Here is a 21,697-nt window from a genome sequence, read left to right as displayed (position 1 = left end):
AAATGGCTACTAAGACCAATCCATCCTCTCTACAGACGGCCATCTGGAACGCTCGCGGTACTTTAATTATTGATAAGGGGAAAATCATCAATTTCCTATCCGAGCACGACATCGACATACTCCTAGTTAGCGAGACTCACCTTAAACCTACCTCCCGCATCCGTTTTCCAAACTACACCACGTACAGAACAGACAGACTAAAGAACAGAGGCGGCGGAACCGCTATCTTTATTAAGTCTCATATAGACCACTGTGAGGCACCTCCGACCCCACAAAACCGGGCACTAGAATCATGCTCAATAATAGTTAATACTCGTTCCTTCGGCAGCGTTAAATTCACTTCAGTCTACGTTCCTCCTTTTAAAAAGGAAGACTCTATAAACAGATCAGATCTAGATAGCCTACTGGACGCTAACGTTACCTCAATAATCATCGCGGGTGATTTCAATGCCAAGCACTCTGCCTGGCACAATCGATCCGCGAATTTCAGAGGTAAAATGATACATAAATTCATAGAAGACAACGACATAGCCTTAGCCGCTCCATCTGAGCCCACTCACTTTCCAATAAGCAATCTAGGTCAACCTAATATCTTAGACTTTGCTTTGCTCGCGCATACGGATTTCATTCACGAAATTAGTGTAGTTAACGAACTATCGTCAGACCACAAGCCGGTACTTTTACACCTAGGGGACCCATCTAATGTGGCCCTAGCAATCAGCAGAAGAATCAGAACCCGAACCTCTTGGGACGATTTCAAATCAGCGTTCAAGGAAAAGCTCACGCAGCCAACCCTACTTAACACTGAGGAGAGCATTGACTCCGCAGTCGCGACACTCACGGGCGAAATACTTGATGCTGTAAACTCAGCCACCGTAGTTACACCGTCAAATCATACACTCCGCCCAGACATACCACAGCGCCTCAAAGATAAAATCTGAGAGAAAAACATAGCACGCAAGGAGTGGCAGGAACTAAAACTCCACACATCCAAAGCCATTTACAACAGGTTGATACCCGAGATCAGAAAAGAACTCGCAGAACTTGATGACGCCTGCTGGTGCCAAAAAGTTAGCAATCTAATTAAGGGCAGCCCACCATACTGGTCCATAACTAAAATTCTAAGATAGACTAAACAAAAGATAACTCATATCCAGAGACCTAACGGTCCAGTATATTCATCCATAGATAAAGCCGAAGCTTTCGCAATTAGCCTAGCCGAACAATTCTCTCCAAACACAATAGACAGGAACAATTCGAAAATAGTTAATCATGTTAGGCAAATCACTAGGAAAGCCAGGGATATCTACAATAAGAGGTCAGATCCTCCTCTAAATCCTCTAACGCTGGCCACGGTCACGGAAATCGGTTATCTCATTAAGTGGCTAAATAACCGCAAAGCCCCTGGTAATGACGGTCTAACAAACAGAGCTGTCAAAAACCTCCCAGACAGAGGTATAGAAATACTTACGCAGATAATCAACGCCAGCTTAGAACTCCAATACTTTCCAGCAGCCTGGAAAGTAGCGGATATAGTCCTTATTCCAAAACCCGGCAAAGACCTGACTAGACCAGAAAATCATAGACCAATTAGCCTCTTACATACTTTAAGTAAAATCTTTGAACGAATCATAAAACGCAGACTTCAAATCATGATCGATGAAGCAGACCTCATCCCAGAAATCCAACACGGATTCAGAGCAGGACACTCGACCAACCATCAGCTACTTAGGGTTATTGAATACATAACCAAAGCGTTCAATTACAAAGTCTTCACAACAGGACTTTTCTTAGACATAGCAAAAGCCTTTGATAAGGTCTGGATCAAAGGTCTTATAATTAAACTCGAAGAATCAGGACTCGACATAGCCATGATATGAGAAAGGAGCTTATTATGATATGAAGCATGATAAGCTCCTTTCTTCGGAATAGAAGCTTTAATGTAAAAATTAACGGAATTAGATCCACCACTAAAACACCCACAGCTGGAGTCCCACAAGGATCCGTGTTGGGTCCCACCCTGTACAACCTGTACACAAAGGACATACCGATTCCCATCGACAGTTACGGTAGCTCGCCCATCGTAGCCCAATACGCAGATGACACAGCTATCCTTGGCAAATCGCTCAATCTCATTAAATCGATCAAACAAGTCCAGAAAGCGGCAAACCAGATCTCCAACTGGTGCGACAAATGGCATATTCAGATTAATCCATCCAAGTGCCATTCACTTTGCCAAGCATCCGAATAAGCACGTCTCTAAAATGGAAAATCTCAAAATGCATAACCACAAAATCCCGTGGGATAAGTCAGTTAAATACTTAGATCTAATGATAGACAGCAGACTCACGTTTAACAAACATATTCTAGAGAAAAAACGCCAAGCTGCAATAGTCCATTCAAGACTTCGACCCATAATGGGTCCCAGGAGTAAACTGTCTACTCGAGCAAAACTTCTGCTCTACACAGCAATCACCAGACCAATAATCACCTACGCAAGCCCCATATGGGCATACGCAAACCCTAGGCACACTAAAGTCTTTCAGACCATACAAAACAAGACATTGAGACAAATCACAAACGCACCGTGGTTTGTACGCAATACTACACTCCACAAAGACCTTAAAGTAGAAACCATCCATGAACATATCATGAAACTGTCGAAGAAATTCTACAAATCCATGATAAACCATCCCAACGCGACTATTAAAAATTTGCTGATCGAAAATGGAAGCGATACAGACTACGTTTATAGGAGGCCGAAGGCAATCCTGCTGGACAAGCAACCACCATAGTTTCCTCACATCCATACCACAGACTTCCTATCATCCAAGCGACTAACCTGTTATTTTTCAGCGTACCAAGGAGAGACATTGATACCCGACCCTCTCCCGAGGATAATAAAAGATGAAGGGCACCCCGCCGCCTGACGCAAGTGTAGGCGGAGGGAACCTTCCTCCCTAGTATTAAAAAATATAAATACACAACTTATATTTCATCTCAGGGACATAAGTATAAAAGACAAAATAATGCTCGGGGGAGATAATCGGGCTATCAATGTCACAGCAGAGATCTTCACCGGAAACCGCCTGACCAGTGATGTGACTAGAATCTGGGTCACAACACGGCCAGGATGAAGAAAACCTGAATTTTTTGTATATTTAAACGTATAAAATTGAACCCGTTGTGTATGTAATTACGCAAACGTGTCCCGCACCAAAGCCTATCAAAGCCAAAAACTACAACCGAGATGACGGAGATAGGGGGCCCAGCCCCGGTGCTCCATATATTACATGTAAAGGGCAATACACAGAACGAAACGAAAAAAGCAATCGCTCTCTCAGTTTCTGGACTCCGGTGGAAGAAAATCTCTCTCAGTTCCTGGCCTCCGAACGATCAACATCTCTCTCAGTTTCTGGACTCCAGTGGAAGAACATCTCTCTCAGTTTCTGGCCTCCGAACGATCAACATCTCTCAGTTTCTGGCCTCCGGCCGAAGAACATCTCGCTCAGTCTCTGGAATCCGACGGAGAAACATGCCTCTAAAACCCTGACGACACGCGATGGGGATCGCACTTCGATTCCGCTTTGGACGGAAGGACTGTCCAAAAGCGGTGCATTTCGCCCGTCCCGTCCGAACTAAGAGTATTTTAATATGGTATTTATGTACTTAAATCATTTACGTAACGGTCCACCGAACTAGCCCATTTGATCTGTGATATCATTAACCAAATTATTTTATGCAGGCGCTCGTCAATACTTAATTAATCTTACACCTGTTTTATACTTGCATTCTCCCCTGCTTGTCATATTTCTTTACTTCAATCAATTATACATTTGTTAAAATTTTATACCCGCGTTTTTATTTAATAACATTTTTATTGTCTCTATGCAATTCATAGGGTGGCGCTCAACCTAATCTATTATTGTATTTCAATTTCAATTATTATTACAGTATTAACCGAATGGGTAAAACAGTCCGACGGGTAGCTCGGTTTTGGAGGTATGTCAAGCTCCCACGGCCCAATCCCGCGACTCATGCTCTGCCGCATCCCATTCCCATTCCTACCCCATCTATCCTATTTCCACTTTCCCCCATACCCAGGCGCACCTTCCATCCTTCATAAATCCCTTCCTTCTTTCATACAATCCTACTCACCTTCACACATCCTTTTTTCATAGGTTATATTAGTAAATCGAACACCACATTACAAAAAAATATAAGACGTTTTAATTTTGAAAGGCAAGAAAAGATGAAGTTATGGTTGCCAAGTACATGGGAGCAGGTTGTAGGTTGAACTGTCGCCTTAAATGTATTGTCAAAAATGGTACTGTTCGGTTATCAGGAATACAGTAGAAAACACAATTTGAAAATAGCCGATAAACTGAATTATTTGTTAGGTTAACCTAACCTAATAATAACCTAATCTTGTGTACAACAAAAAAATAAATTGCATTATTGTCTATGGTTCGTACAAGTATTTTTGTCTATGGTCCTGGCGACCTATTGTTTGTGGCTTTGTATGTTTGCAGTGTTGCCAACCGTACTATAATTATAGTAAAAGCACTATAATTTTCGTCTGCGTACTGTGTACGATATAAAACAGGTATAGTACGCCCAAAATACTATAATTTTGAGTAATCGGAAAAAAGTTGCCAATAGAAGAAAAACAACGCCAAAATAATCCGTGAAAAGCAAAATAAATAAATAATCCCCATGTCTAAAAAAAGGTGACGTTAATTACTTAACACAGCTAGTTCCAAAATGGGAGGCGCAGAGTGTTGCAAAGGAAGACGCAAAAAGTTTAACACAATTAGTGCAAGAACATAGTAATCGCGCGAGGGCGGCGCGGTGGCATCTTGCAAAGCTCAAACGTATAACTGTGTGTAAAATGTTCGTAGACAGTGTCTTTTTTGGGGCATAATACACACGGTTATACGTTTGAGTTTCGCAAGACGCCGCCGCGACGCGCCCGCCAAATGACTACGGCCGAGCACTTAATGTAGCCACAGGTTTGCAGTTTGCAAATGCATAGTTTATAAGACAGCCGCTAGTTATAAACTACACAAAAAAACAGTCCTATAAAAGGTTGTTTCCAAACCTTTCTGCAAATATGGAGACTAATTTTATAATCCTATCTCGTAAAAAAATGAAATAAAAGCGTCAAATTAATCATAATATTGAAATTTGAGGCAAATTTGTTTATTCACGATAATTTTGTTGTTAAACTTGTCTATTTGGTTGAAATTTAAAAAAAATTGAGTGAATGAATAAATCCAAGGACCACTAATGCATTCACCGATTTAAAACGAAAAAGTGAAGGCATTCATAAAAAATTGGAGCTTAGGAAATCAAAATGACAAAAAAAAATTCGCCATGTCTCCATTATTTTTATATGATTTCTACGCCAGAGTTCTTGGTTAGTTTGCTAATGCACTTTTCACATATTTTTATTAATAGCAAAAAAAAGTCGCGTGCGGCGTTGTTTGTTTCGAAAATATTAAATATTTTAAATATGTGGTTGAAAAATCCTGACCCGAGGGGTCCGCTTCGGGATGTGGGGTCCATGATAGAATTCATTTGTCAATGAACGAAGATGAATTTAAATTTACTACTAAAAATTGATTGTGCTAATAAACAAGCGCATTCGTCGAAAATTAATGTAATGTAAGTAGTAAAACCTCGTTTTTTTATTTCATTTTTGTATTCGTAAGTAGGTACTTTGTCAACTATTTAAAAAGGTGTCTGTATTATTTAATGAAGTAAGGGGGGAGGCGCCTAGATTAGATATTTTTTAAGGGAGGCGTAGTAACATAAAGTTTGGAGACCACTGACTTTTGAATTTTGTCTAAAAAAACAAGACGTTAATAATTACCCTTCATGGATATTTTGTCTAAAAAAAACAAGACGTTAACTACCCCACGCTTAATTTTTTGAAAATGCAGAAAATTATTGGCACCTAACGCGTACTATATTTTTTGCAGAAATACTATAATTTTGAAGGCACTGTACTATATTTCCACTTTCAAAATATGGCAACACTGTATGTTTGTCAAGTTTCACTTTCTCAAATCACTCAAATAATTCAGCTCTATTTTGAAATATGTCAGTGTAACTAGTAAACCCACGACATAAATAAAATATTGATACAATGGCTACAGTGAAAAGAGCTGGATTTGAAGACTTGCGCTCGGAGTACAAGGTAAAGACGGCTCCTTTAAAAACAAGCAATAAGTATGAGAATACAGCCAATAACAAGACTTTATTATTTTAGGTTATCTTGCACCGATCCTTCCTTCAAAGCGATAATACGGAACTATTGACAGTATTTTCTGAATCTCCCGGTTTCGACAATGACAAAAAAGCTTCAATGGACCAGGTATTCCGCGATACCCTTCTCGAGTTATTGAACATGGATCAAGACGTCCTGGAAAAATACATATCATTTTGCATCGACTGTTGTCGGAATCAAATGGTGACACCGACAATGCCCGTCGTTCTACTGGGAGACGTGTTTGATGCATTTACACTGGACAAATGTGAAAAGATGTTTGCGTACGTTGAACAGGGCGTATCGACGTGGAAAGAAGAATTGTTTTTCATCGCTTGCAAGAATAATTTACTGAGAATGTGTAATGATTTGTTGCGCAGATTGTCTCGCTCACAAAATACGATATTTTGCGGTCGCATTCTATTGTTTTTGGCCAAATTTTTTCCGTTCTCTGAGCGGTCTGGTCTCAACATTGTTTCGGAATTCAATCTTGATAATATAACCGAGTTAGGAGGAGATAATACGGTGAATTTAAAGGATTCACTGGCTGAAGAGGAATATTCTGATGATACCAACAAAAATAAACTGGTTATCGATTATAATCTGTACTGCAAGTTTTGGGCGCTCCAAGAATTTTTCAGAAATCCTAACCTGTGTTACGACAAAGTCCAATGGAAGACATTTGCCTCAGTGAGTAACGATAATACATAGATAGCTCTGTAATAATTTTGGTTGTTGGTTATAGTGCCGCAGGTCCATTTATCATTTTTATTGGCTGAAACAGTTTATCCCATGTAGACAATTACAGTCGAACTTGGTTATTACGAGGAAGATTGGACTGACTGAATTTGCTTGTTATAAGCATGACTTGATATAACATTTTTCTCGCCACGTTCTATTTAAGCATAGAACATAAAAAATCTGAAAACCATCATAAAAATCCCCCAAACAAGCATGGCATTCATAAACTACAAAAGAAGTTGTTTATTGTAATGAAGTGCTGAGCCGCCGGCGCTGGTAGGTACCTACTGATTTCACAAAGCTTGGATTTTTTACATGCAATTTCAACCATATGAGTGGATATTTTTTCAATGTTGTCAGCGAAAACACCAATTAGATACTTAGACACTTAACTAGTGTCATAAATGTAATCCGATCCCGGCGGCATCGGTAAAGTTAACTGCCCAGTTGGATTTTATTGCTTAGGGTCGAAAATGTTGTTTTTAAACGATTGACACATTAACAGTTTAGCTCGGTATACCCGAGAAGTAGCTCGTTATAAAAGTGAATAAATTTATGGAGAAAATCATAAACTAAAATGTCGTTTCCTCATTACATCCGAGGTCTCGGTATTTCCGTGATCGTAATAACCAAGTTCGACTGTATATTAAATACCCTTTCCTGTCGGCGCTGATGCTTTTCGATTCAATAATAATTGTTAATTTAAAATTTGATATTTTCATACATTTCGATGCATTATTATCACATAATTACCAAGATTAGGTTAGGTTTGATTAGGTTGGGGTAGATTAGGTTAAGTTCGGTTGAGTTTGGTCTTGTTGAGTTGAGAATTGCAGATGGTGATGGTTAGTTTTTAAAATCCAATTAAACCCTGCCTAAACCAAACCATAATATTTTAGGTATGCTATGGACGATCTGACAAAAATTGTGCATTCTTTTTCAATTTTACAGATAGATGGTGATGGTTAGTTTATTAAAGTTCATTAAGCCATGCCTGCATTTTATGATAATGTTATGTTTTCTTGTAAAAACCTGACGAGAAATTTATTATCGCATCTTGTGCACTGTAAAGTTTTTAAGTTCATATTGTGAACTATGTAATCGTAGCTATGAGTAAGTGGGTGCTTACAACAAGCAGAACCATGGATGATTGAAGATAAACGCTGAATTTTAACACATCCTAGATCTGTTGTATCTAAAAAAGCTTAATCAAAATATGACAAACCATATTTATTTTCAGCATTCCACAAGTGTTTTATCAGCATTCGCCTCTTACAAATTGGAAGCCATGCAAATGAAAGACAGTAAGGCTGTCAAAAGAACTTCGCAAGCGATGGAAGAGGGCATTCAAGAAGAATCCGAGTCACATTACTTTGCAAAGTTTCTGACCAATCAGAAGCTGTTGGAATTGCAACTGTCAGATTCTAATTTCCGCCGCTGCGTGCTCGTGCAGTTCTTGATTTTGTTTCAGTATCTCAACTCTTCTGTCAAATTCAGAATGTATGTATAAATAATATATCTATTACCTAATCAAACTACACAAATGATTTTTTCGTTATAGTATAACTTTTATATTGTGGTTGACACATCGTAGTTGCCATGTAGGGAACTAAAATGCACTCTGTTCTGCCCCCACATCCTCCTGAAGCGGGCCCCCAACCCATCACTAAGGTTAAAGGCAGTGTGATGTTGTACAGTAATGTTCCTTAATTACCCCAGGTTTTCGTGAGATAAAATTAAATGTATTCCGTGTATTTTTAGTTATTTTTAAATAAATCCACCTTAATTATTGAGTTGTCTGCACTCGTAGTCATATTAAGCACTGATCGCGACCCCCTTTTGTGGTAACCAAGTACATAACATGCGACAGTACACCATATGGGAGAAATAGCCACTTTTATTAGTCAGGAAATAGACTAATCAATCGTAATATCACATCAAATTGAATCGCATAGCCATAATATTATATTTTTGAATATTAATATTTTCAATAGTGCCTATATTTTTTTTACTGTGAGAGCAAATTTTGGTATATGTTTATCTCACTCAACTGCTCGATCCGCTGCGCCGGGCTTCTAGCCTAGAGTCCTATCAGCCTCACCCTTGTGGGAGCCATGTGATACATCATTAAACCGTGATTGTACATACCAAAGAGATTGAACCACTGACTATAAATAATAGATTGAGTAATAGAGTAGTATGAACTTCTTGTATTACACATGATTTCATAACATTTTTAATATGATTGAATTGATAACCATAGAAAAAATAATGTTCATTGTGTTGGCAGCATTGTTTGTAAATTTAAAAAAATCGTAGTCTGCTGTTGACATCAAACTTATCGTATTATTTTCAGGGAAACATACGAATTGAAATTGGATCAGACAGATTATGTCAAAGAGACAACCGACCGAGTGTATAAGCTGCTATCTGAAACACCGCCGGACGGAAGGAATTTCGCCAACTGTGTGATTCACATACTCAAACGGGAGGAACATTGGAACAACTGGAAAAATGAGGGATGTCCGGGTGTGTATTCATTTAGTAATTAATTATGAAATCTTTTCAAGTTATCATTGTTACTTGTGCGATACTCGCAATATGCATTATTTGACAATTTTGAACGATTTAGATTGCCAGATAGCGTTATTTTTTCTACACCTGTTTATAATTTTTCCTAAATGATTGAAATCACAAAATAAAAACAAAATCTGTCAGTACATAGTGTTTATTTTCAATGTTAAATTTCCGAAAAGTGCGACGCAGAACCGTCGACGTTAAGCACCCGTTCTAACAAAAAAATATGTCACATGTTCTTTCTATCTTCCACTTAGGCGTTCTAATTAGAATGGTATATGTTTTACTCACTGAATTTAGGTCGTTGAAATAGACACGCGATAGAGAAGACGCGATAGAGACTTACGCGCTTAAGTATGGGTCTGCATCGCGCTTCAAGTAGTTAAATCAAAATAAATTTGATAGAAGAAGATTTTCGCAGCGTTTCTGGATCGATCAAATGATCGTTTAGTGATATGCTATACATTATATAAATCAAGTGAAACATTTCTGGTGTCTAAGTTTCTTTGGCTGTTATACGTTTTTGCATTTTGCAGTCTATTTTATCTTTATCTCTACTTTAAAAATAACGTTATTGCATACAATATTTTTACAACAAAATGTTCATAATATTATCCGTAATCACTACAGAATTTCAAAAGCTGAAAACAACTCCGCCAGTGGATTTAAATAGTACCGATGAAACAAGAAAGATGTTGAAACCTCGAAGGAAGAAACTTCTTGGAGATATTGTAAAGGACTATGAATCGCAGGGAAAATTCTACTTGGGCAAGTGAGTGACATTTATGCATTAGCCATCATAATAATCCATATTTTTCAAGTCAAGAGTTAATTTTGTAACTACATATTTTGAAACTATAGTATTGTTAAGTGTATTTATATGTATATGTACTTAATGAAATGTTTTCTTTCAGCAATGAATTGACAAAGTTGTGGAATTTATGTCCAAATAACCTGGAAGTCTGCAAAGGAAAAGAGAGAGATTTTCTGCCATCGTTAGGTAATTTGTTTTCTTATATTACAGTTTATTAAACTATTTCTTTTATTCAACGAATACGACACAAGATTTGAGAATGTAACATTCTACATATTCAATATACATTTATTTGAAAATATCTCATGCATACACACTAAATAAATACATTTTGTAGAAAAAATACGACACCCGATGTGACTTGAACCTATAACCGCTGGATTTGCGCTAGTCTGCTTATCTAATTGAACTAAGGGCATCCTACTTAATTACGGCGATTTTAACTAGTAGTTTGTACATGAAATGCTTATCAAATTGCATTACAATGTTGGCTATCGGTTTTTGTATATTAAACCAAGGTATCAATTAAATGCCCTAATTACTAACTGATGTCACAGATCACTTCCAATATTTTAGTTTTATATCGTACTTAGACTTGCTAATAATTTTTGAGAATGTAATGTCCCTAATCAGGTGTTGTATTTTTTTCTAAAAAAAGATGTTTTCTAGTGTGTATATGCATGGGATGTTTTCAAATTTTGTATGTTCAAGATATGTATTTGGTTTATATTGAATTGATTCATATATTGGTTATCTTCTCAGAATCGTACTTAGCCGAGGCCATTGAACAGGCGGAGCACGGTGTGAAGGGGGAAGGCCGTGTGGTGGCCGATGGTAGTTTTGGATGGAGAGCTCTTCGATTATTGGCAAGACGTAGTCCACACTTCTTCACTCACAGCAACAATCCCATCAACCGACTCCCTGACTATCTGGACATCATGATAAGGAAAATTGCCAAAGATTTACCATCGTCTGATGCTAAACGTATCAAGCAGGTGAGTTATTTAATTTTTATTAATGCTCATATTACAATAGTAGACTTGTAGACTCAATAATTGTCACCAACCTTAAAACGTAATTATATGCAACCTTTCAGGACTTTATTCAATACAGTGTAATTTGGACAATATATAATTTGTGAATATTAATATAAAATGCATGCAACAATGTTGTGTCAGAACCTTACAGCTTCAAGGCAATTTTTCACGGTAATCGTTAAGTTGGATCGGGTTATAATAGAAATGTTTCTTATTTCGCTCACAGCACAATATGTAATATGTAAGATTAAAAGTGACATTTCTCAATGTGGTCAGAAAAGTCGTCACATCTGCTCTTGCAATTTGGGCATAACAATAATTACACTATTCTGCATGAAAATATCAAGGCATATGCTAGTGGGATTAAATAACTGATTAATCCACCACTGCATTAGAACTCATGCCCAATGGTGTGAGTACATGCTCGACAATATACTGTCTCGTATAAAGCTGCGAGAATTACCGAGGCATTACGCTACTTAGTGGTCCGGGAAAGATTTTGGCAAACATCCTCTTGATGAGAATAAGGGAACCAATAATGCGCATCCTCAGGAAAAACCAGGACGGGTTTCTATCTGGACGTGCGTGTGCAGACCAAATCTATAACCTTCGATGTCTTCTCCAGCAGAGCCATGAGCTGAACAGTCCGTTGGCCTGCTGCTTTGTGGATTATGAGAAGGGTTTCTACAGTCCGCACCGCCCCTCCCTCTGGAAGATACTGGGAGCATACCTGATTCCTCCCAAGATCATAGCCATAATCAAATGCCTGCACGAAAATAGCGAGTGCTGTGTCAGAATTGGTGACACTGTTATGGAATGGTTCGGGGTCACGACCGGAGTCAGATAGGGTTGTGTCCTTGCTCTATTTCTCTTCATCATCCTCTTTGACTTCATACTTTGGAAGTCAATACCACCTGACCGAGGCATACCTGTTACCCTCACCCCACGGTGAAGCTATGTGACCTGTAATACGCTGATGACGCTGTCCTATTCGATGATTCAATCGACAGGTTGCATTTTGCAGAGAAAGCTCGCTATCTGTATGGGAATGGCTGGAGCAACATTCAACTGATGCGGAGCTTCTGGGACTCACGATTGTACTCGGTCAAAACCAAATGCCGCCTATTCGATACTTGCATTCTGACGGTGCTGCTTTACGGTAGCGAATCATGGCACCTTACGAAGGCTCAGAGCAACCGTATACTGAGATGTTCGAGACTGATACTGGGTATGCGTTGGTACGACTTTAGGAGTAACGAGGAGATAAGAGAACTCACCAAGCAGCCTCACATCACGCTGAGAGTGCAGAGGCGACGTGGGACCTTGCTCGGCCACGTGCTGTGGATGCCAGAAAATAACCTCAACCTGGCTTGCCTGTTCTTCAAGCCGACCGGATTCCGGCGTCCTGGAAGGCCGCTAAATACTATCTATAGTGTATACGGTGGAGCTGCGGGATGCTGATTTGACCTGGAACAAAGCAAGAAGACTGGCGAGCGACAGGAATTCTTGGAGGCACTGCGTGGTGTCTATATGCTCCAACTAAGGGGGCGGATATGGCCGAAGAGATAAAATTATGTTTAGTTTTCATCTAAAAGGCCCATATTTTGCTCTGCTTGTGCAATGAAAATAGTAATTTATCTTTTGTACCCTTATATTATAGGAAATGGAAGAAGAAGTATCTGAAGAGCAAATGGAAGCTGATTTGATGAAAGGGGGAGATCCTAATGACGTTGAACAGGTATACATTTTTTATAATGGAATATAATGATTTTTTTAGAAAATTGTCATGTTTCAATTATTTTTCGACTCATAGTGGACATTACATAATCACATACTACGAGGGTGGGTCAATAATTCCTTAGAAAAAAGCATTAAAACAGTTTTTATTTTTGTTTTTTTTTTTATTTCTCAACATAATCTCCTTGGAGCTCAATACACTTGGTTAGACGTTTCTCAATTTTTTTTAAACCGTCAGAAAAATAAGTTTTCGGAAGGTCCTCAAAATAAGCATTTGTCCGATCGATGACTTCTTCATTTGAAAAAAAAACGTTGTCCACTTAGCCATTTTTTTAAGTTTGGGAAAAGGAAAAAGTCACTGGGGGCTAAATCTGGCGAATACGGTGGGTGGTCGACCAATTCGAACTTCAATTCTTCAATTTTAGCCATTGATCGTAAACATGTGTGAACACGGGCATTGTCTTGATGAAAGAGGATTTTTTTCCTGTTTAAATGAGGCCGTTTTTCTTCAATTTTGTTTTTTAGCTGGTCCAATAAAGATGCATAATAATCCCCTGTTATTGTTTTTCCTTTTTCCAAATATTCAACGAAAATAATTCCACGTGCATCCCAAAATACAGTAGCCATAACCTTACCAGCTGATTTTACGGTTTTCGCCTTCTTTGGACATGGTTCGCCTTTCGCAATCCACTGCTTTGACTGTTCTTTCGTCTCGGGAGTATAGTGGTGTATCCATGTTTCATCTACAGTCACAAAGCGACGAAAAAATTCATCCGGATTGCGTTGCATGAGCGACAACAGGGCTTTAGAGGCCACCACCCTATTGCGTTTATTGTCGACTGTGAGCAAACGCGGCACCCATCTTGCAGAAATATTTTTCATGCCCAATTTGTCATGTAAAATAGAAATGACGCTACCTTTTGAGATCCCTGTAACCTCAATTATTTCACTCAACTTTAATCTTCGGTCACTTAACACCATATCGTGGATTTTATTGATCATTTCTGGTGTAGTCACCTCTACAGGACGTCCTGAGCGTGGTTCATCCTTTGTTGATGTACGACCACGTTTAAATTCATTTAACCAGTTATAAATAGTTGCAAGTGAAGGAGCAGATATGCCGTGAACTAAATCCAACTCATTTTTTATTTCCTTTGCTGTTAACCCTTTTATATTAAAATGTTTAATAACAACTCTAAACTCAATTTTCTCCATTTTCCATTTTTCCATTTTCCACAAGCAAATTTTTTTTTTAAATGTACGAGAAACACACAACAACCCGACCAATCTGATTGAAACTTCGCAGCATACTGAATCGGTAGTGCCGCTGCATGAAAACAAACCGCTTACAGTACTAGTCGCGCCACCTGTCGGCTTTTCTAAGGACTTATTGACCCACCCTCGTATTAACTCTTGCCACTGGTTTTCGAATTAATGTAACAGTTGTTACATTATTATTTTTGATACTTTAATTTGACAATGTCTACTTAATAAACTTATTAATTCGGTACTACCCACTTGGTCAATTATATCTGAGATCATAATATTGAAATCAGTGGAAATACCTGAGGAACAGATCCTTGAAGAATTGAATAGATTTTGAGAATCCTTCATTTACCAGATTATATTCATAAGTACCGTTCAATTAAACATGTAATTATTTTTTCCCTTTAGGTCCAAGATGCCGTGCTGAGATCCGGTGATGACAATGATTTCGAAAACGACAGAAAGCCTTTAACGGTGCCCAGAAAAAACCTTTCCGACCAGCAAATGGACAGCGTTTGTGATAAACTTGGCAACAACTGGAAGAAACTTGCATTAAAACTTGGCTTCCAAGCTGATGATATTCTCTACATGGAGACGTCCAAGGAGTCAAACCCTGTCAGAGCTCGCTACATGCTACAGGTTTGGTTTGAAACGGACGAAGATGCTTCAGTGGATAATTTGGCCTACATAATGGAAGGTCTGGGACTGGTGGATGCTTGTGCTGTATTAAAAGAGTCGGACAGTTGATGAGAACTTTTTATAATGTAATTAATTGTGTATACCACCAAAGTTGAAGACAAACCTTTGTCCACGCAGATTTAACTTTTTAATAATAGAGGATGCTAAGCAAGGCACAAGGGATATTAGGGTGAAAATATGTTATTAATGTCAGTAAATTACTGAGAATGTCATCTTTAATGTCCCAATAGTGTATGTAAATGTTTTTGGTAAGGTAGTGAAAAATACATGAAAAAAAAACCAATAAAATTCTTGATTCAAATTATTCTCCAGTAATGTTCAGTAATGGACCTGATAGGTTGAGCAAGTGGCTGACATCCATTTCTCGTAAAAACGAAATCTGTTAATACAAACCTCCACTCTGTGGAGGCCCGTATGATCTTATTAGGATCGGACATGGTCGAAAAAAATAAAAAATGTTAACCCAAATACACAGTGACATCTTTATGAATAATTATGAAATACTAAGCCACAGATTATCGTTATTACAGCGCTTGTAGTAAGATCTTCGCTCTACATTCAACGTGTGTCGTTAAAAATCTGCGGCCTGTCAGATACTGCCGTAGTAATATCGTGAGGCATAGTAAAGGCTAATTATCAATTACTCACATTTGGCTTAGCAGGCTTGAATGATACTGAAGCTGAACACAATGTTACTAGGAGTAATGATTAGATTATTAAATATACTTAAATCATTTCAAATTACAGATCATCTAATGCATGTTTAACACTCTAGTTTGAGATTTATTAATCAGGGCCGTATTAGAGATAATTACACTTGCGTATGTGTTACGCGCCTAAAACAATCCCCTTGTACAACTGAACCATCACTACTCACATGAAAAATCGCAAATAACAAACATTTCATAAGTAACCAAATAATAGAGATTGCGATTTCTTCCTATGGGCACATAGGCGGTGTTAATCTATTTATGGTCTATGGTTATTACGGCATTTATTAATTAAGTGTATGCTGTATCGTCTTGGTTCCACTCCCATTGTCCAAATTATATAATTATTGGTAATGCGGCACCTTTACGTAAGGTAAGAAATTCAACTTTATTCAAAATGTTTTGGAATCACTTAAATATTGTAATACAATATTATTTACCTCCTATAGTAATTTTATAGTTCAACGTCTTTGGTTTTGGCCCAACGCAGTAATGACATGAATACATTAGTGTTAAATCTTATGATGTCATAATCTCTTGCTGTTAATTACACCTTTTGAGGGGTCCGATTTAAGATACCAGATAAGTCCTCATTTTAATATTAATCGTGAGTGCAGAACTACAAGTGTTTATTTTTGGCGAAACAAAAGTAACAATGAGGCAGCTTAGAATAATACTTCATTGTTGGTTTGTTTTGTCAAAAATAATCACTTAGGACCTTTTCATATTAGGCTTGTGAAGTGGTAAATGACATTATTGTGCGTCAAGCTTAACTGGTTGGTTTTAATGTTAGTTTCTTTTTCAAGATAGACTTAGTATATAGGAAATAAGAAATTTGGAGATGAAGTACTTATTTTGAGTCGCAACAAATGCCATTTTGGCCCGCGGTTTCTGCATCACTGCTCTAAACCATGTTTCATTTTTAACTTTCTTGACGGGATAGTTTATTTTCAGACAAAAATGAGTTAATAATTGCAATGTCACATTTTCTACTAGCCCCCTCCCCTTCCTTAGGCCGTGATGACACATGTGGACAACCCTTAGGTACCTACTAAGCTCTTTCACCCTACATAATATTAAACTTGAAATGTCTCTTTTGGGATAATATTTACTTTCAAATCGTGTATGTATTTGGTCTAATATGTTCGTAAAGTGAATGAAATACGAAATTATGTTGTAAAATTTTATATCCTTAATTTTTAATAAAAATAATCCGATACCTATCTATCAATCAGTATAAAAATATTTTTTTTTATGAAAACTAAGACCCACCCATGAGAAGTTTAGTAAGTATCACCACTGGATATCATTATAAGTAAGTATTAATTCTATATTTTGAATTTAAAATTGGAAGAGATTTTTTCCTTGTGGAACTTCATACACTCAGACGGAAAGTGTTCACAGTGAAGAAAGTGTCCTGCATTAGTGGTTGAAGGGTAGCAGGTTCGAATCTTAGATGAGTGCGTAGAATTCACATGGTGTATTTGGCCACAAGGAGTTAGGATGAATGCTCCACCTACAGGCACATAGTGGAAAAACCTGAAACTTACAATATGACAATATATTGATAATTAACATTGTCAAGTGTTTTAATTAATCAATTCTTTTGACTATGTCCGATCCTAATATGATCATACAGGCCTCCACAGGGTGGAGGTTTGTACTAACAGATTTTGTTTTTACGAGAAACGGATGTTAGCCACTTGCTCAACATATTGGGTCCATACTCGGACTTCAAACACAAATTGAAAAACAATATATTAATTTGCCAGACCCAGGATTTGAACCTGGGACCCACTACATTATAATTTGTCGTGTAAGCCGCTCGGCCATTGTGGGACGTCCTAAAAACATTAAAAAGAAGAATGTTTTTCATTTAAAGGCAAAGATAAATTTAAAATTATAAATCGCTATAAAATGCACCATCTTATTACATAATATTATATTATGGTTATGTTTATCTTTAAAATTTTATGTATTTCCTAAGTATTCTCTAATGCAGCGGAAATATTTTTGTTTGATTTATTGTATTAATGTATTCTATAGGTACCTATATTTTATTTAAAAAAGTATCGGTCTTTCTAGAAAATAAAAATGTGTATCTAAGACATCTTTTTTGTTCAAATTGAACCTAATTTCGGTATGGTTACAGTATTGTATCTCGATTAGATATAAATAAAAAGGATTTCAACTCCAGCACATTTATAATTAACCGGTTAGATGCCACGACCGTATATATACGGTCTACAATTCCGTGGGCGCAGTGCCGGCCATAGTAAATGACCGTATATATACGGTCCACTTTGACACCTATTTTTACTATCCAATGACAATTATTTTAATAATACAAGCATATGGTAAACACAGCAACATCTCTTGGAATCATGGTGTAATATTTTTGTATTTGCACAAACATTTTTCTGTTTTAAAATCAGTGTTTTAAAATAGCTTCATCTCGTTACCGATATGTGTCGCTCAGCAGGGTTGACACACACGTGTTGACAATATCAGTCAGTTGTCTTGTAATATTTGCATTGCTAACCTAACTTTGTTTTACGGGTGGAATACTGGAATATTGTGATTTTATAGTTTATTTCTTTTATGACAGTTTTATAATCGTGTGTAAGTTTTGTGACAACCCTGACGTTTTGTGAAATATTTGGTTTTGATTTTTTTAATAAATGGCGAAGCAGATGACAAATAGTGCATTTATTTGGTAAGTCTATATGATACACTATTAATTTATTGCCAAAAAATATATATTTATTAGGTTTTATTTTTTAAAAGAAAATCGCGGCCTTTCATGCACGGCCATACTAAAACTCCCGGCATATAACAGGTTAAGACAAGATGTTAAATTAAACAGAAAATTCAAGGGGCCCTGGCACCCCAAACATGAAAATTATCAGAATGATTTTAAACATTAAAGTTGAAAGCCAATAAACGAATAAACTATACCTTGGGCTTAGACAAATAAAAACAAGGCAAAAAAATGATTTTAATTTCTAACATAAAAATTTCGAAACACTAATGGAACTGTCAAAAAAATCTCGGTGTCCACCCGAATTCCGGAGTGGTGTAGGTCATGGCTGGGGAGGGCTAACAGAGCTCTAGCCTTGGGGCCCGGCGTGTCAGGTTGACCAGATAAGTGAGATAAACACATCATAAATTAGCTTTAATAGTAAAAAACAGTCGCCTGCGGCGCTATTATACTTCATGGCCATGAACATTTTAGATTATATAATTGTGCAATATATTTTTATATATTTTTGATACTTGACAGCTCCATTATTAAAGTAGATGTATTAAAAATCGCTAATAATTCACTATATAAGTACCCTTAATTTGAACTAAAACACAATTTGAAAAACGTTATTGTAGTATTTCACACTGCCTTTAATCTTAGCGGTAGGTAGGGGGCCTGCCAAATATCCTAGCCTGAGGGCTCTTTTCAGGATGTGGGGGCCATGGTGTAGGTACACCGAGTGCAATAGACAAAAGATCGATAAACGAGACATTAGGCTGTGTTGTGTTGAGTAGGTTTGTGTATAAGTTAAATGCACTAATACTTTTTTTATCCATTTTTAATTAATATTTTGGAACCTCAATATTAAAAACCAAAAATCGACGATGAACATTCGACGAAAAGAACGACTACACCCACAGTCGGTGGTAGTGTAAGTCAAAAGAACATTTTTTTTCAGTGGAATTCGGCATAAATATTGTAGCTCTCTAGACCAAGCGGGTCGCACAGCCGATAATATTTGAGTAATGTTTTAGCATACTAAGCGCACATGTCCATCACGGTCGCTAGAAAACTAAGAGAAACTGTACAAACATACCGCCGTGTATTGTGAAAATAATTATATGAAGAAGAAAAAGAGCCTATATGACTAATTTACATTCTCCTCCTTGGGCCCCCCCCAATATTAAATCCTGGGTGCGCCACTGATTCCTATAATACGAGGGTGGGTCAATAAGTCCTTAGAAAAGCCGACAGGTGGCGCGACTAGTACTGTAAGCGGTTTGTTTTCATGCAGCGGCACTACCGATTCAGTATGCTGCGAAGTTTCAATCAGATTGGTCGGGTTGTTGTGTGTTTCTCGTAGATTTAAAAAAAAAATTGCTTGTGGAAAATGGAAAAATGGAAAATGGAGAAAATTGAGGTTAGAGCTGTTATTAAACATTTTAATATAAAAGGGTTAACAGCAAAGGAAATAAAAAATGAGTTGGATTTAGTTCACGGCATATCTGCTCCTTCACTTGCAACTATTTATAACTGGTTAAATGAATTTAAACGTGGTCGTACATCAACAAAGGATGAACCACGCTCAGGACGTCCTGTAGAGGTGACTACACCAGAAATGATCAATAAAATCCACGATATGGTGTTAAGTGACCGAAGATTAAAGTTGAGTGAGATAATTGAGGTTACAGGGATCTCAAAAGGTAGCGTCATTTCTATTTTACATGACAAATTGGGCATGAAAAATATTTCTGCAAGATGGGTGCCGCGTTTGCTCACAGTCGACAATAAACGCAATAGGGTGGTGGCCTCTAAAGCCCTGTTGTCGCTCATGCAACGCAATCCGGATGAATTTTTTCGTCGCTTTGTGACTGTAGATGAAACATGGATACACCACTATACTCCCGAGACGAAAGAACAGTCAAAGCAGTGGATTGCGAAGGCAAACCATGTCCAAAGAAGGCGAAAACCGTAAAATCAGCTGGTAAGGTTATGGCTACTGTATTTTGGGATGCACGTGAAATTATTTTCGTTGACTATTTGGAAAAAGGAAAAACAATAACAGGGGATTATTATGCATCTTTATTGGACCAGCTAAAAAACAAAATTGAAGAAAAACGGCCTCATTTAAACAGGAAAAAAATCCTCTTTCATCAGGACAATGCCCGTGTTCACACATGTTTACGATCAATGGCTAAAATTGAAGAATTGAAGTTCGAATTGGTCGACCACCCACCGTATTCGCCAGATTTAGCCCCCAGTGACTTTTTCCTTTTCCCAAACTTAAAAAAATGGCTAAGTGGACAACGTTTTTTTTCAAATGAAGAAGTCATCGATCGGACAAATGCTTATTTTGAGGACCTTCCGAAAACTTATTTTTCTGACGGTTTAAAAAAAATTGAGAAACGTCTAACCAAGTGTATTGAGCTCCAAGGAGATTATGTTGAGAAATAAAAAAAAAATACAAAAATAAAAACTGTTTTAATGCTTTTTTCTAAGGAATTATTGACCCACCCTCGTAGTTTGCTAAAGGACTAAACAAGCGCCATCTTTAGATTAATAAAGCCTGAGCATATCTTTTTGCACAAGCAACGAGTGGTCCACTGTTCAGCTGTCAAAATCAGATTCCAGATTGCTTGACATATTGATTCGCCCTTTCTCGTTTCAAATTTTATTGAATTATAAAAAAATTTCAAATCAAATATATTATTAACTATCAGTGTTATTTATACATAATGTACATTCCTGTTGACCCGTCAGTATGAGCACTCTATAGAATAATGACAGGCAATGACAGGTCATCCATAAACAACAACGGGAGGGGCGGAAAAAGTAGGACCAGTCGTTGTGAATGTATCGGCTTTCTACTCGAGTCGGCAATGACAACCCAATTTCAAAAAACAACAGTACAGATCTACAAACTTATCTGGAGAATGGCCAAAAATGGAACTATGCACTACCATAGGGCGCCATATTGAAAAACGACATTCGAATGTCAGATTTTGCCAGTTACTAGTCGTGATTGGGTAGTTTTGCCCCATCTCATTCTCCAGATAAGTTTATAGGTCTCTACCAAAGAGATTTTCAATCTCTTTGGTC

General features: G+C 37.5%; 1 protein-coding gene across 1 annotated transcript; it reads left to right on the top strand.

The window, feature by feature from the left end:
- The first annotated feature begins 6,061 nt into the window (after window positions 1-6,061).
- On the top strand, window positions 6,062-17,091 carry Hpr1 (THO complex 1-like protein Hpr1). The gene is made up of 9 exons (XM_085960072.1): window positions 6,062-6,202; window positions 6,275-6,961; window positions 8,253-8,512; window positions 9,369-9,541; window positions 10,220-10,361; window positions 10,504-10,589; window positions 11,166-11,398; window positions 13,101-13,178; window positions 14,852-17,091. The coding sequence occupies exons 1-9, from the start codon at window positions 6,152-6,154 to the stop codon at window positions 15,188-15,190; spliced, it is 2,049 nt and encodes a 682-aa protein (XP_085816198.1). The 5' UTR covers window positions 6,062-6,151; the 3' UTR covers window positions 15,191-17,091.
- The last annotated feature ends 4,606 nt before the right edge of the window (window positions 17,092-21,697 follow it).

Source organism: Rhyacophila brunnea, unplaced genomic scaffold (genome assembly GCF_057557595.1).
Source record: "Rhyacophila brunnea isolate RB1 unplaced genomic scaffold, BYU_Rbru_1.0 scaffold_9, whole genome shotgun sequence".
Lineage (NCBI taxonomy): Eukaryota > Metazoa > Arthropoda > Insecta > Trichoptera > Rhyacophilidae > Rhyacophila > Rhyacophila brunnea.
Note: the sequence above shows the minus strand (reverse complement) of the source record. Positions and strands in the feature narration are given on the sequence as shown.